The 16,381-nt window shown below is 36.7% G+C and overlaps 1 protein-coding gene across 2 annotated transcripts; it reads right to left on the bottom strand.

Annotated features, from left to right (window-relative positions):
- Positions 1–10: 10 nt before the first annotated feature.
- On the bottom strand, positions 11–5,271 carry LOC100649873 (ubiquitin-conjugating enzyme E2 G1). Of its 2 annotated transcripts, none has more exons than XM_048404232.1 (6): positions 5,202–5,271; positions 1,881–1,983; positions 1,688–1,785; positions 1,427–1,605; positions 1,222–1,344; positions 11–1,143 (listed from the first exon to the last, which is right to left on the bottom strand). In XM_048404232.1, the coding sequence occupies exons 1-5, from the start codon at positions 5,254–5,256 to the stop codon at positions 1,264–1,266; spliced, it is 516 nt and encodes a 171-aa protein (XP_048260189.1). In that variant the 5' UTR covers positions 5,257–5,271; the 3' UTR covers positions 11–1,143; positions 1,222–1,263. The 2 variants fall into 2 exon arrangements, with proteins under 2 accessions (XP_048260189.1, XP_003394185.1); XM_003394137.4 differs by lacking the exon at positions 5,202–5,271 and adding an exon at positions 3,013–3,165.
- Positions 5,272–16,381: the final 11,110 nt, after the last annotated feature.

Raw genomic sequence — 16,381 nt, 5'->3', positions numbered from 1 at the left:
TGAGTTGTAATCTATTAAAAATAAGGTATTATTATTTATTACACATAAGCAAACAATTAATCACAGTATAGAAAAAAGCAATTTGCTTCAGTGGTAGGTAATAAAAATATTTTTTCGTACTAGATGACAAGTAGAATGCAGGTTCTAGGAATACAATAAACATTTTTCATATTGTAGAATTTAATTGACAGTATGAAATTATATATAGTCGGATAAAAAATTTGAATGTTTTTATGACTTCGAACCGCAAGTTTAGATATAATAAAAAGGTAAACCTTAACAGTCACTTCACAAACTGGCACTGGTTGAAATATGTATAGTTTTTGTAAGCATGTATGAAATTTTATGGTAAATTTACTAGTTTTAATTAATGATATATTTCTAATAATAATATTGTGATTAGCATTATTATCACTTTAATTAGAATTCGTTATTTTGGCAACTTACGGTTCAACGGAAATTTCACATTTCTTTACATAGCCGTGATTGTACAGCTTAATCGACATGTTTGTCGCGATGTCACAATTGATTCACATATATTTTGTTTCCATTTTTTACTGGCATTACATTTAACGATTGCAGCATATATATATATATATATACATATGTATATATATATATATATATATATATACATATATATATACACCGTGTATTTGACTTTACAAAAATTTATTTATGTATATTTACGAAAGTAAGAAAATACGAAACGCCACTAAGGAATTATTATTCAATAATAAACGTAAACATTTTAAATTACAGGTTTTTAGGTATAAAGGGTAGGGCTAACTCTTGAGCAGGAGGAACAGGGAAGTTAAGTTTATAACTATCAATATTAAGGTAATAATCGTACAGATAATTTTTTTGCATTATGTATATGTGTAAATTAGTTTTTTAGTTGTTTATTATGTAAAAGGTGAGCTGCGTGTATTTCCTTTATGTTCTTCGTATCAATGGATGGTACGTCAGTGGCGGTGGTATAAACTTCATAGAGATGTGTGATTTTATCTTTTATTGTCACACATACTCTGCCTCCCTTTTTCTGCTTAAGAATGGGTCAGGCTATATCCGTTTTTAGTGGCACTGTTGTCCATTAGCTTAATGCTGAGCGTCGGTTTCTTTCTTACAGTGCTTACGGCTTCCCTAGGGAGAAATAAGAAAAAAGTTATTATATATTAGTTTGTTGAATAATTTAATTGGTAAAAACGTTATAAAACTCACCAGAATTAAATAAGTCTTTCCATTTGAATAATTGTTCATCTCCTACAAACACTCCTCTTGGCTCTTTCTGACACACCTCGCCACCTTTCTCTTGAATTCTGCATAGCTTTCCCTCCACTCTTTCTACAGTGTTGCAATTAATATCAGTAAAAACAGTTGAAATGAAATAGTAATCTAAATTTGTATAATACAGAATATTACTTACGGCAGCATCCACATTAGCAGGACTTTCATCATTAGGATCTGCAAGCATACTAATAACACTTATGAGAATAGTCTCAACTGTGTGAACTGGTAACCACCGTTCTGATGCTTTTTCATAGCCCCACTTATCATCTCCAGGTTCGTGTAAAATCGATATGCATACATTACCATTCTTTTCGACTATAAATATAAAATTACATTACAATTTTTATTTTGTTATATAATATATATAAAAATCTTACTGTTAAAGAAAAAGTCTTACTGTTTGGATGCCATATTTCTGTTATGAATTTCATTCTTGGTGGCCTAAGTGGGTATTCTTTTGGAAACTGTAAGTGTGCTTTGAAAAACCCACCTTCACTAAAATGTAAAAAAATATTTGTAAAAATATGTATGATATGTACATATGTATATATGATATTATATATCATAAAATAAATAAATTAGTATCTTACTATAATGTGTCTGGAGGTCCAATAATGAGTACTTCCCACTGATATATGTCATTGTCGTCTATGAGGCCTGCTGAAAACCCTTCTACTGGGTTTTTATTTAATTCTATAGAAGAGAAGAAAATTTAAATCAAGTTTTTGTATTTTTAAATAATTTCTTCGTGAAATTGAACTTGAAAAATATTTTTTATTAATAAGAATTTCATATATCTAAAATGCGGAACAATAAAATAATATTAAAACACTGGAAATATGCTTGAATCAGCAAGCACAGAACCATTAAAAAATAAATACGATTGATCATACTTTGAATCGATAATAAAAACATTGAAAAAAATCGTCAACACAAAGAAACATTGGTCTGGATAAATCAAAAAAATACTTTTGTTATTCAGTGTTGTTTAGGTTAGGTCAAATTGAAACGCACAAAGTAACCGTCATATACCCACGGGGTTAGCGAGACAAAGGTGACATGATATTTCATGTAAAATTCAACGATAAAGATTAATTAACAAAGAAGAATGAAATCACGACAAATGGTAGAAGCAAATTTTGAGGAATTTCATTGTTTCATTCGTTGCCTTAGAAGTAATACAGTAGTTATGGTTCGAAGATTGACCTTCGGTGGTCGTTGCACGGCATGGTTTTCTCTGTCTTTTTTTTAGTCGAAACCGCGTTGTATTCGGTGACGCGCGAAATGCTATAAATAACGTTGCCTGCAATTATTTTCGGTAACAGCGTAAACGGCCTTCGTCGTGCATGAAAATCGTTCATAAGAAAATTTAGACCCGACACGGATATAACTACTAGTAAACGCGATATTAAATGCTAGGTTAAAGTTATTCATGGGAGGTACACTACGGTTCCGTAGCCGTATTGATTTTCACGCCCTAATCAGGCGCAGGGCCATCGTGAGACTACGGAAGGCTTAATCGGTGCTCACATAAGGTTACAGAGGTTTCGAGAAAGTGATATTTCGACAGAAAAAATGTTCACAAAAGCCAATCTCAAGGGTCGAATCACAACGATGATGAGATCGCACGAGTTTGGGGTATGAGAATGGTTCCGGCTTTTCGTTCAGCTCGAATTTGAGGCACCGATCACACTTAGCACTTATACTGGTTTTGCTGGATACCTGCTAATTGTTTTCGTAGTAGAAGCGCGGACTGTGGCTCTGACATTAATAAAAGTTCCGTTAAATAAGACTAAAGCTGAAAACAATCACTTTTGCTTGACTGGAAAGATGGCTAGGTACGTCGCGGAAGCAATGACTGCGCATGCGCTACTGCTTAAACATATGTTCTTCCGTCTTTCCTATGCGCCGGTCTGATTAAACAGCTACGCATTCTGTTGGTGATTTCACAAATATTACGAATCTTTTCGCTGTTGATAAGTAGTTTCTAGTAATTAAAAGATAATAAAAATATCAACGAAGGACAGATTGGACCTAACATCCGATGTATTTTTGTGTCACGCTATTGATTAAGGACTTTGTCTGTGGTTACACGTTTTAGGGATTCCAGAGTGCACTTACCATTTTAATATCATTCCCAACGTTACCGATTCAGCGTAGGATAAGATTGCAACGCTTGTAGTGGTTAGAATTGGAACTAAATTTTAATGTGACATCCTGGACTTAAAATTATGTAATCATTGACTAAGGGCAGGACTTCGTCGCTGTTGTGATCTTAAAAGTCCTTGGCCAATGATATACATAATTCCTATATTCGCCGTAACAAATCGCAGAGGGCGTAAGAAACACTGGTTTCTTCGAGGTCGATACTTTAGAAAGTGGGTAAAAATTGGTTTTCCTTTTGTTAACAGATAAAATACTAGAAATGCAGAGGATGAATTGGTGTATGCGAGGAGAACTTTAAACAATTAGATTATACAAGTTCCTTCGATTAACCGATACTAACGTAAAATGTCTCATAGTCAAAGTTAAAATAAATGTAATCTTTAAATCATATTACTTACATGTAATATTTAATTAGTACATACGTAAGTTACAGTGCCATCTTACACAATTTTATAGGAAGTGTGCCTAATGCGATGTACCTTATGTAGATTACATATTATATCATATTATAAAATTATATTTAATGTAAATTATTCTATATTTCTTTCAATCTATCGAATAAATCAATTTTCCTAAAGGGAATGTTTCAACCGTTATCAACATAAAACTTTCGTACGTAATACTGCAAGTCGTGCGATAGTCTCATAAAATAATTCTTACTGGTTATTCATTTATACGTACAAATTGCTACTGTGATACGTCTTATATAACTAAGACATAGGTAGCCTAGAAACGATAATGGGCATAAGAAACGTAATGCAACGAATGTAACGAATGTAATAAAGAAGGATAGGATCAGAGAATACGAAGCAGACGGCATACAAGAAGTAAAATCGAACGATTCGATCAAATTAAGAAGAAATATTCCTTCGATTTCAATCATTAACGATCTTGTAACCTTATTTTACGCTGAATCTGAGAAACGTTGAAGTGGATCGTTCGATATCTTAACTATTCTCCGGCCTACTTTGCAACGAGGATTCGATTTAAAGGGACCGCAAAGCAAACGTACGATCTCATCCTATTATCTGATGACGCGGTTCAACGCTGGGATCTATGGAAATCCAGGGCGTGGCTTTAATAATGCCAAACGATCGAGAAACGCGGAGCAAGGAAAAAACTTGGAGAAGTTCAGCTCCTCTTAGGGAGATAGCCACCACTCCTGCAGTTGTCCGTTACCTTCGGATTGGTTCCCACCTTTTTACGAGGATAAACGACCCGGCGACGAAAGTGCCGACGATTTCCTCTAAACCGATCATCGCTCGGTACCCATCGATGTAATATAGGACGAAGGAGCTCTGAGTGAGAAACATTTCTTCGCGGGAATCAGCTTTGATTCGTACTTTGCTAGCAGGCTCGACTTTTTCCTTTATTTTTTCCAACCGGAATTTACAGGAGAAACGGATTAGGATTATCGAACCGAGGGAATAGACGTTAGGGTGGGAATTTGGTTAGTAACAAGGGATATTTTAGAAGACTTACGATTAGATCGCTGATGCTGATACATTCGCGACAAGGGTATACACAAAAATGTTACGAGGAAATTTCATATATATCAGATAAATTAGAAAATGTATATTTGCAAAAATAGGGAAAGTAAAATATACAGGCTGGGTTATTCTTTTCTACCTTCAATAGCAGCGAATATAATTTTGACACTGGATTCAAGCGTGATATTATTTGACACTTGTATATTTATAAATTCTACGTTTTCTTTTTTTCGTTAAAAAAACTGTACGGCTTACCGTTGGTTAAAAAATCTGGTAACAAAGCAAGTATTCTACCATGGAAGAGTTTCATCGCTAGATTTTATTGCTGGTCATCTTTTCTTCAATACCTGCAATAGCGGATAATACAATTTTATTGTTGGATTTAAGCGAATCACCTGTGTATTTATAAATTCTATATCTTTTCTCTTTCATCGAAAAGCTGTATTACTTATTGTTAGCCGGAAAATCATGATATAATACGTGTCCGACGATAAACCAAATATTCTACCGTAGAGGAATTTCGTCGACGATACATGAGGCGACGATCACGACCTTTTTAATCCGCCGGTTTATTCGACAGTTTAAATAGCAAGATCGACACGAGGGCGACACAATATCCGTAGAAGGAAATATTAAAAGAGTCATTTCCACGTCCCTCCAATTTCAGCCGCATGAGAAGCCGATTAATAGCTGGGAATAATATCCGACCTCGATTCGTCAAAAATACGTGGAATTACCTGTAGCAAGAGCGACAGAAAACATGGAACAAGTGGATAAAGCGACATGGCATAAGCATCTGACGAGTAATGATACGATTCATAGTGATGTTACATACTGGAACGATTCACAGTTACCTAAGTACCTAAGTAAGTAGGAAAGTATCGAAAGATGTTGAAATCGATATTCAATATTAATGCCTTCTCAAACGATATCTGATTCTATTAGGTTGTCTGTAAAGTTTCTTTGGATTCATAAGGTGATAACAGATGAACAACAATTTCTGTTTTATATTATTTTATCGAATTAGGTATGATGCATTTCGTTATATTTCTATTATTATTATAATTCAATAAACTAATATAAAACAAAAAACACTGCGCGTCTATTATTTCCTTATAAAACGAAAGAAACATTTCGGACGACCTATATAAACGATCTAATTCTATAGCAATTGAATAGATATCGATATTATGGGTGATATTTGAGAATAGATTTTTAATAATATAATTTTTATAAATAATAAGATAATAAGTAAATACATAAATATAAGTATGCGTAAGTAAGCTCATAGATGGTTAATATTCGGTTGCTTGTAAAGCTTAATAGTTTAAATCGATTAATAATACAGCGCTGACTATCAGCCAGTATTAATTCACACGTTATAAAAAATAGTAAAGGAATTTTAACGCGTTCGATATGCCAGAGTGTTTCTGGGATTTCTATCCTGATCCTAAAAATGATTTTTTCTCTCTTGTTTTTGCTTGAAAAATGTCTAGAACACTCGCTAGAATGTTAAAAGATACTTAGAAAAGACGATGTCGATATCGACGTTATCGCTGATGGGCTACTTCCTCTTCGATACGTGTACTTATTAACGCGTTAATAAATAATAAATACACCATTCATACTCCGTTTCTACAGTATCAATAGATACTTCAACAGAAATATCAAATCGATATCGATATTTAAATACGAACAGCAACTTTTGCGCAAGCAAACTGGCATACCGATAGGTAGCAGCGCGGTGTCAATCCCAAGACTAGTAACGGGTAGACGAGGATAAAACAAGGATTCTATAGAATACAGGAAGAAGACGAAGGAATCCCATGACGAAGTAACGGTGCAGCCAGTGATTTGCGACTGGTCTTTCGGGTATTTCCGTGGCCCCGTCAAAATAAATTGTTGTTTCCCCTTGTGAATTCGAGGAGGACGGACCTGGTGCCCGCGAATGCCTCAAACAATATCGTTAGTACCTCCGAGACTTGAGGGAGATCTCCGCTTCTCTCCCACGCCGCCCCTTTTCTTTCTCTTTTTCTCTTTCTTCTCCACGGTTCTATTGTTCGCCGTCTCGCTTCGACCACGTCCAGCACTGAAATTTATGATACGTCGCGCATTTATATGCCCACACCCTCCATAAATTTTACTTTACGCGCATGTAAGTGGCTCCACTTTTGTTCATAGATTCCTTCGACTGTCAGATTTATGCCCACGTACGTGCTACGGTTCGATGGCCGAGACACGGTAGGGGCGGGTACGGAAAGGGAAGGATACTGTCCTGCCATCGAACGATAAAGCTACCGAATTGCCGTGATAATATACCGCGACATCGAAAGTCGGTTATGCGTAGAATTTCTATGATTTTTCTAACGCGAGGTGTTTTCAAATGTTCGAATCGGAGAACGTACAGTAACCACGAAAACAAGAGAGAGAGATAGACTTAATAAAGATGGAACGAAATCGTTCGTAGAACGCGGATTTTATGGAAATTTGTATCTCTGTAAACGATAATCGAAGGAATAAAACCTGTACGATCTATATGCTGGCTCTATTTATTTCTCTTTACTCGGCTGATCACTCTTTTCACAATTTTTCACATAATTGCGATACGACCACAAGTCATAAATAAACTATGGCTCTCCATGCGAATTTACATATTTATAGATTCTAACAAAAGTGTGCAACTCGAATAAAATTATATACTCTAGGTATCTTCTAATTATAATTCGATAAGACTCTAATATTTAATATTTAATTCTAATACCTAAATTTTAAGAATCGGATAAGTCTCGTCCAAATGAGATCACCTAAATACCTTCTTCGTTTATTCATGTATAGAAAAGAAACTACTGGAATCAAGAAGCTCGAACATCTTATGGATGTGCTCTTCAGGAACGGCGGTAACGATATCTCAAAGTATCTAAAGAGATGACGAGGAATAAAAGGAAAAGAGATACAGCGAATGGCGGGATAATTCAAAGTTCGTATTCCCTTTCGTGGCGAAACCCGATCGGCTCTCCCGCTACTTAGAACACCGGAAAAATGCTGATGATCCCGAGATACCGAGTGTCCTGTTAGCGAAACAACTTTGCCTGGCCAGAGGTAAATTGAAATTGGACGCAGTGACGCGAATTATTATAATCCTGGGGTCGCTTGGAAGCCCTCGGGCGTTTATCCCCGGACCTCTCTTCTTTCCACCACCAATGTAGCTGTATAAAATTTCGAGCCAACGCGCAACGTTTTCATCTACGTCCTCGTGGCTATCTCTCGCGTACACACGCCACTGATCAAAAGTCGCGCGTGAACGTTTTCAGACCTGTTTCAGGCGTGAAACAGGGACGTTTGGCTGCTTAATTTTTCGCCAGACCACTGCGGACGTTGCAGTTATTTTACCGCGGTCAATCGACACGGAAATAATCTTTGCGATATGGTTTTTTCATATTTATTTTTAATCTTTCGAATTTTCTTTTATAACAGTTAAATAACGTATGATCTCTTCACTGTACAGGTTGTTTCAGCAGCGACGGTCTACTTGATCAGCAAGGTCTACTTGAAAGAAGAAACAATTCAAGTCGAAAATATAGAATAAAGTTTCGCCGAGGTTCTCGAGAAAATGGAGCTTGAAAATCGAGCTTTGTGACAGCGTTAATGAGATTTCCAAATACCCCATCACCAGACAGCGGGATTTTTATGCATTTTTATGCAAAGTTTGAAGGTACAAAAATGGACAGAGTGCATATATAATGGAGAAAAATACGCGAAACTTGCAAAATGGTGTGTTTTTCATAATTTTTTCCTAGACGAAACAAATGTTCATCTACGTTTTATTTCTACCCTTGTATCCATAGAAACATAAATTTGCATAAAAATCCGTAGTCTACCTATAACGCGTTTAATACGACTTATAAATGATGTCTACGAGTAATCGAATATTTTCGCCAGTCTATGTACGTACGTATACTGAAGACACCAAGGCTCAAGGTCAGCCTTTAGGAGTTAGAGGAAAAGCAACCCTGGCGATGAAGTATAGATAAGAATGAAATATATCGTAAGAGGCTCCAGGGGCAGCTGTCTGGCGACGATTTCGCATTCGACAAGCTAAAAGATTCACTTCGAACGCAGCAGACCGTTCCCTCCGGTGGTTACCGGTTAAACGAGAAAAGTCGCGCGTTTGCGGCTGAATTTTCGAGCGATATTTCCGGTTCGCCTGAAGGGTCGTCTGGTCCAGGGGCAACCGTCGATGTATCAAACGTTTCACGTTTCTACATACGTATTTATACATCGTTCTTCGGTATAGAAATCAACCACGTATCATAAGAGAGCAATTTTCATTTAATTCGCAGATTGCTTCTCGATTCGACGATTGTTTTACGTTTACGTATATTTTGCCACTTGGTTATATACTTGCCACTTAGGTATATTTTGTTTCATATCTTGTTGTCTCATCTTTCATCGTCATATAAATGTTTGACATTTTTATACGACAATGATAGCTCGTTGATACGATACGAAAATAAATGATAAAGTGGCACGGAAGAAAAGATTAAATGAAGATAAAATTTCGTAATAATTACAATTGAAGTATCTCGAACTAAAGACGAGAGTAAATTAATAACGAAGCATGAAGACAATCGACGATAGGAATATCTTCAGATGATCCATACAAATCATACTTATTACGAAATTAGGATCGCTCAAGGTCTGCTGATCTTTTTCGTCTATCCACCGATGGTAGATACTTATTTAACGTTCTAAACACGCTTAAACAACTGAACATACGAAGTATCGATCTTTCGCAGGATCTGTCTACTGAAATAGGTGAGCCTCGGCACAGAGGCGGTTTAGTCCTTTGGAGTAAATGTTCCCATTAGGCTGCGGCGGGCAAACGACGAAAGGAGGAAATCCTGCGACGATAAACTACCGGCAGGATGAACCGGCTCGCGCACGCTGCAGTTTAATGTTCGACGTTGCTATGTTGCAGCGACGCATTGCTAAACTGCATGTACCAAAGCGTGACGGGCGTTCTATATTAGCCAGAGCCGTTTCTTCCGTGTCGCGAAGGATTCCGTCTGCTTTTTACGACACCCTGCCTTCTCGTAAAATTCTCGATTCGTTATGGACACTGTACGTGAACGTGTTGTACTGTCATAAATATTTGCTGTAACTCTGTAAGTATTCTAACGTATATTTACGTGCCCGACGTGGACGGAATTGATTAACCACGATGTCGCGTTTATCGCTTATTCTCTTTTCTTTTTATCGATTTAATTTTTCCGATATAGCGTAGAGACTGTGGTCTCTGAACGCCACTGCGCATTTATTCACTGCGAGATTCGATGCCAATCTACGTGTCGTTCGAGTTTAATCTTCTTCATGGTGAGGATAAAAAATGATGCGTGATAATACATCAACGGTACAGAAGGTGTAAAAGGAGTTGAAAATTAAAGGAATTTCCGTTTCTTAAGACCGAAGCTTTTTAAAATGGATGCAACTGTTTCGACTATTTTTCTGTTTTCTTCCTTGCTGCTTTTTCGTCACTGATACTTTCAATCTCAATATTTTCATGCTACAAAAATTCTCATATGTTTACGATTATGAAGTATCATGACACTCCACAAATTTCTGCAAGTATCAGGGTAACGTTTCACGACAGTCTAAAGTATATAGGAAATTTCCAACGTTATAATTTGCCGATAACACTAGTAAATTGAAGAGTATGTGGAATTTTAAGTACAATTTTTCGTCGAATAATAGTAAAAAGGTGAATTCAACCTACGATGCCAACTTCCGAAAGGTCAAAAGCTATCAAGAACGAGTGTCTCGTCTGTATTAACGTTAACAGAAATACGAAAAATGCTGGAAAGATAATTTCCACGGTAAGACAATAACTTCCACGTTGTATGGTGTTACAGAAGGGTTAAGGTACGGTAATTGGTGATGCGTCTCGATTCAACCGCCGCTATTACATTTAATTATCAGCCTTACCGCTGCGTTTAACCATTATCAGAATCTCGGATGGTAGTAGAAACGCGTGAAAATACAGCTCGCCGTTTCCATGATTTCCAGCGTGATTCTCGCGGAGCGGCAATCGCTTTAATGATCTCACGGTACGCCATTAACTAAGCGTTCTGAAGGGCCAGCTTCCTAGACGAGCCAACGTCCCTTGATGGCGTCCTGTGACACAACGTGCGAGCCCTTTTCAACGCTCCAACCTTCCATAAAGTCCCCCTCGGTCCTGTTACATGCATACGCACACATAGTGATGCCGCAGTCGATGCTGCAAGACAGGTGAACCTTCCATGCCGTGAAGTACAAAGTATTGATCTGGCTAGAAAGTCTTTAACTTTGTTAATGTAAAATTCATAATTTGCTATATTGATTCGTAACAAGGAAATAGAAATTTAATAGAATTCTCAAGGTATTGCAAAGTATTTGATAACTATGTTTTACCAATATACCGATTAGACTACTATAGTCGCGCGTAGAATATGTGGTCGATAGTCGATGACGAGTGACAACAGAAATTTTCAACAACAACAGAAATAAAGCACCGATCCGACTGAAAAGTCTTCGACTAATTCGGTAATTCGCCACGTTGATTCGCGAACGAGAAAGCGGAGTTTTAATAAAATCGTCAAAATATTGCGCGTCTGGTAATTATATCTTATCAATACACCGTTAATACGGTGGTATTTTAATTTGAATTTCGATTAAATCAGTTACCTCGGCAAGCTGAAAATCAGATTCCGCAAGGAAGAACGGCTACCATTTTGACATTTGATCTCTGCACCGCGGTTGCAGGATTTCTATTTTCTTGCCTCACGGAAGCTCGCGAGGGCTTTCAGGTTTTAACGGTTTTGCACACGGAGGGTTGAAGATCCCGGACGTCGTGCTTTACGAAAGAGAAAGAGAGAGAACAATGGAGAAAAGGAGAAAACAGCGGGCAAGGCATCCCTACGTTTTCGTAACAAACGTTTCGACCACGTTTCTGTTATATTGCATCCGTGTGAGTTGAGGATGACGAAGCAACTGTGCAACAATGTTTGCTTCCTCTTCCCAGGGTATAACGCTCGTGACGGCGCCCTTTTCTTGCGTGCTCGATGATTCTGATCTAGATGCACATAGAAGTTGCGTCGAGTATTAGAACAACTCCTTTTACGGCGTTGTTTGTCTCTCAAATTTTGCATGCGTCGCTGCTTTTCCCTTTTATTGATCGCTTGAAAGATCGCTTTCGGTACAGTTGAGGTTACATAAAGATGTTAGAATTTTTGATACTGTCTGGTAAAAGGATTTGGATTTTTAGATTCTCTGGTGGTTCTCTGAAGCAGACGATATTTCGTTAAATTGACACGTATCCACAACTGAACGCGTCTCCTGTGTATATCGTTGCTGTTTAGTAGCGTGGTTGTTTCGATAGAAAAATTTGTGATTCTGTATAGTTGCAATTTAAAAAAAAAAAAAAAAATAGCGCAACTCAGTGATTGTTCGGGCTGTTTTTCTTAATTATTCACCACTTACCTGTGTTTATTACGTACTTTTTTTTTATATGTTCGTTGTATTACCTTCTGTCTTTCTTTATTGAAAAATTCGACTTGTTATCTAAAGAATTTTACTGAAAAATTCTTTACTAATAACGAATTTTTGGTCGAAATAAAATTCCCCAGCGGCGCGTCAGTCATCGGTGCGTTGCATCAAACTTTTGCGTTTTCAGCGAAACGATCGGTTCTTTCATTAAAAACATTCCTTTCGTTATTGAAATTTTTCTCCTGTCTTTTATATAATCATGTTATTGAAAGTTCTTTCGCGGAATATTCAGCTGTAACGAGACTACCTTTTTTTAGACCGACGAAACGTAAACGGTGCGGCGGTCTGTAAATTATAATCTAAAAAGTTTAATTAAAAGTCGATTATATTTTCATATAATTACAATTAATTTCTCTCCTATACTATTTTCGTAGAATAAATTTAGGATAAATATCTCTCGTAATTTAATCTTCCTTCGTTAAAATTTCTCTATACTTCCACAACATTGTTATAATATGTTGCGTATTGTTACAATTTCTTCTTTTTAATCACCAACTGGCACAAAGATCGTAAAATTAAAAAAAGATAGATTTATCATATTTCCCCTGTGTGGTCTTCGATTCTACTATTTCCATGCCTGTATTCGTCGTTATAAGAAAAAAAGCGGAAATTTTAATTATAGTGGCTACAAAAATATCTTTTAGCAAGTCCTACGTTTCCTTCTCAATTTCTTATAGTCGTATCAAAGTACTACTATATAACGTGAAATTTAATATACCGCAATGTAATTAATTAAATTAGCATAAGAATTATATAACAAATACAACGGTGTATAAAGCGCAAATAGTTTTTGTAGCCGCTGTAAATGTTATCACAGGAATCATCATGTTTCTGTGAATTTAACCGAATTTGCCAGCATTCGAACGACATCCTCTGGCATCGAAGACGTTCGAGGGAAGCTATCGACTCCTCAGATTCATAATGCGTCGCACGCGCATCGAGTCAATCCGATTACACGGCTGAACGGAGTTAAACACGCTCCTCAGCCCACATTTCGGATGACGTTTACGCATGGTCGCGCCTTGGCTTATGGAGAACCTGTCTCGACTGTATTTCCAGTTGTTTCTTTTCGCTAATCCTCCAATCGGGTTACGCGTGAGCTACTCTGACATCGGTGACTTCCAATTCTATACTATGGAATCTGTAATTCCTATAGAGAACCACTAAACAATATACGAATCGTATGAAAATTGTATTATTCTCGAGAATTGTCTGGGGAGTTGTCTCAGTTCGTTATTACATCAGAATTCTTTACATTGGAAATACTAGAGGCTTATTATTATTTTTATACTTTCCTTAATGCTTTCGGAATGGGATATTCTTTTAAATTGCGAGAAAATATCTTTTTATGAATTATTAATGAAATTCTTCCAAGAATGAAGCTAAACTAAATTTGAAATGTTTCTGGCACGATGATCACGCAATGAATCGATGACGCAGGCAGAAGGCAGATATCAATCGTCAACATATACATCGGGTTAACGTAAAATTGTCCGAACGATCATCGACTTATTCTCTGTTGCAAGAAACGAAAATTTTCCCAAAATTGAGGCCAAGTGAAATTCGAAATTTTCTAGCGATACAATCGCATTGACCGAGTCGATGAGAACGTGGTAAACAAGTATCAGCCGTAGATATACGCGTTAATGAAAATTTGTCTCGACGATCATTGACTCGTACTACTGTAAAAGTACGACACTTTCGAAGCTAAACGATACCTGAAATTTGTTATCGATACAATCGTAAACGGAGTCAATGACGCACGCAGAAAATATGTATCAGGTTTTTGATACACGTCGAGTTAATAAACAATTGTCTGAACAATCACCGACTTATACTACCGCAAAGAGCAAACTTTTGGAAGGAAAGACTAAATGAAATCTGGAATTTTTCTATCACAAAGCTGGAAGTTGGTAGAAAAGGGAAACGTGTTGCAGACGGGAAAATAATGCAGTAAACAGAAGAAGGTAAAAAGGGGAAGAGGAGGAAAGAGAGAGAGGCAGAAAGTTCGTTTAATTAGGAACGAGTCTACGTGGAAAACGTGGGTACAAGGATGGAAGTATCCTGAATACGTAATCAACTTGTGTTTCTACTTCGGGCCACTGACTTTCTCGTCACCACGTTATCTCGTCAACGAACGACCTAAGAAACTTGATAATTCAAGATACAATGATGATGGCAAGTTCAGAAGAAAATGGTTATTTAAGGATGTTACAGTCATTAGACGGATATTATATCATTACGATATTAAGTCTGAGATAAGCCTCCTTTGAAGTTAAAATCCGAGCAAATTGAAAATTGGGAATCTCGATTAAGGAAAGTTGGTATGGATAATTAAAATTAAAGAGACTTAACGGTTTAGGAGATTGAAAAATCAAAGTGGGTATTACGTAGTCGATTTTATTACAGAAAAAAGGAGCGTGGAGAGATGATTAATAAGATTCGAGATAAATATGTAAATAAAGATACAAAGATACATATTCTGATAAATATTTAAATCGTTTACCAAGTATATTGAAAATGAAAAAAACGTCCATTTCACCGTGAATTACATTGCAACAAGCATTTAGGGGTTAATCAAGTAATAATTAAGTTAATGATTGATTTTAGGCGGGGAATTGAAGGGATATGGTTGTGGGAAGGTCAGTGATTTGAGGGTAATTTGGTTAGCTGGAGCTATTGGAATGTACCCCTTGGGAAGATAATCGCGGTTACTATTGATTGAAAGATTTGTAGATTTTGGGTTGTGGTTTATCAAACTGTTTCGTGATTTATTTGATCAATATTGACTATTATCGATCCCGTACAACTATTCACTGAAATTTGTATTACGAATACGCTGTTTCCTCAATTTAGAGAACGTACGTACAACTTTTATACGATATCTGAAAATTCATACTCGAGAGAATCTCCAGTAAAAACATTTTCCGATCAAAAAGAAGAAAAAAAAAAGAAAGAGAAAGAAAGAAAATTCAAGACGAATAATTGAATCAAACGTGAGCAATGAGAAGATGTCATATCCATTGTGCTACGAAACAAAGTGACTCTGTCTATTGCAAATTCGATAGAAACATTCCATTGTGACCTTTTGTCATGTTCCGATTGTCAATTTCCAAATGATCGTGAAATGCAAAATTCTGAAAGGATCGAGCGGTTATTTTTCACGGTTCGACGAGATACAGAAAGTTTGCATGGGCGAACAGAAATGTGGGAGTTCCGTGACACTCTACCCTCTTTGGACCCCGGGTAAAGCAAACATTTCCACAGGGGGTTTGAAGTTTGAAGTTCCGCGAAACGGAAACAACAACGAGACCTCTCAATTACTCTAATTGCGTGCTTGAAAAAACCAACCTGAACAATGACCAAACTTTGAACGATTCTTCATTAAATCCTCGTCCAACGGCATACCATTCGACAATCGCGTTTCTGCTTTTCACCCTGCGCATCTTTGACATTACTGTACCGACGTCGTTTTACTTCGACGTAATACCTTTAAATTATCGAATGTTATATTGTAGAACAATAAAGTGCTTAATAGTATCGTTGAAGAATATCATCCAATAAAGTAATCAACTTGCGAGAAAAATTGACAATTTTTAAGTACCTGCGAAAATTGACTCGAAGACTGAGCTATCTTCTACAAGTTCCTCGATAGAGTTATACTATTTGACAAGAAGAATGTTACGATCCAAGAACGTCACGTTTCACTAAAGATCCTCGAAACACAAAACTGTTACCTAAGAAGACGAAAAAATTTTTTTCATCGACGAATGACCGATTTGTTAATGATTCTCCATTATGGCTCAATTTCTTGAAAATGTTAAAACACACGAAATATAAAAGTCATTGTAACG

The sequence above is a fragment of the Bombus terrestris genome, chromosome 3 (genome assembly GCF_910591885.1).
Source record: "Bombus terrestris chromosome 3, iyBomTerr1.2, whole genome shotgun sequence".
In the NCBI taxonomy this organism is placed as follows: domain Eukaryota; kingdom Metazoa; phylum Arthropoda; class Insecta; order Hymenoptera; family Apidae; genus Bombus; species Bombus terrestris.
The sequence above is the reverse complement of the archived record's forward strand: the minus strand, read 5'-3'. Positions and strand labels throughout refer to the sequence as shown.

Coding starts and splice junctions, on each gene's coding strand:
- LOC100649873 (XM_048404232.1), bottom strand. CDS start 5,256: ATGAAACTCTTCCATGGTAGAATACTTGCTTTGTTACCAGATTTTTTA. Junction 1,984..5,201: donor ACCAGATTTTTTAACCAACG/GTAAGCCGTACA, acceptor TCTCTTCTATAG/AATTAAATAAAAACCCAGTA. Junction 1,606..1,687: donor AGAAATATGGCATCCAAACA/GTAAGACTTTTT, acceptor TTATATTTATAG/TCGAAAAGAATGGTAATGTA.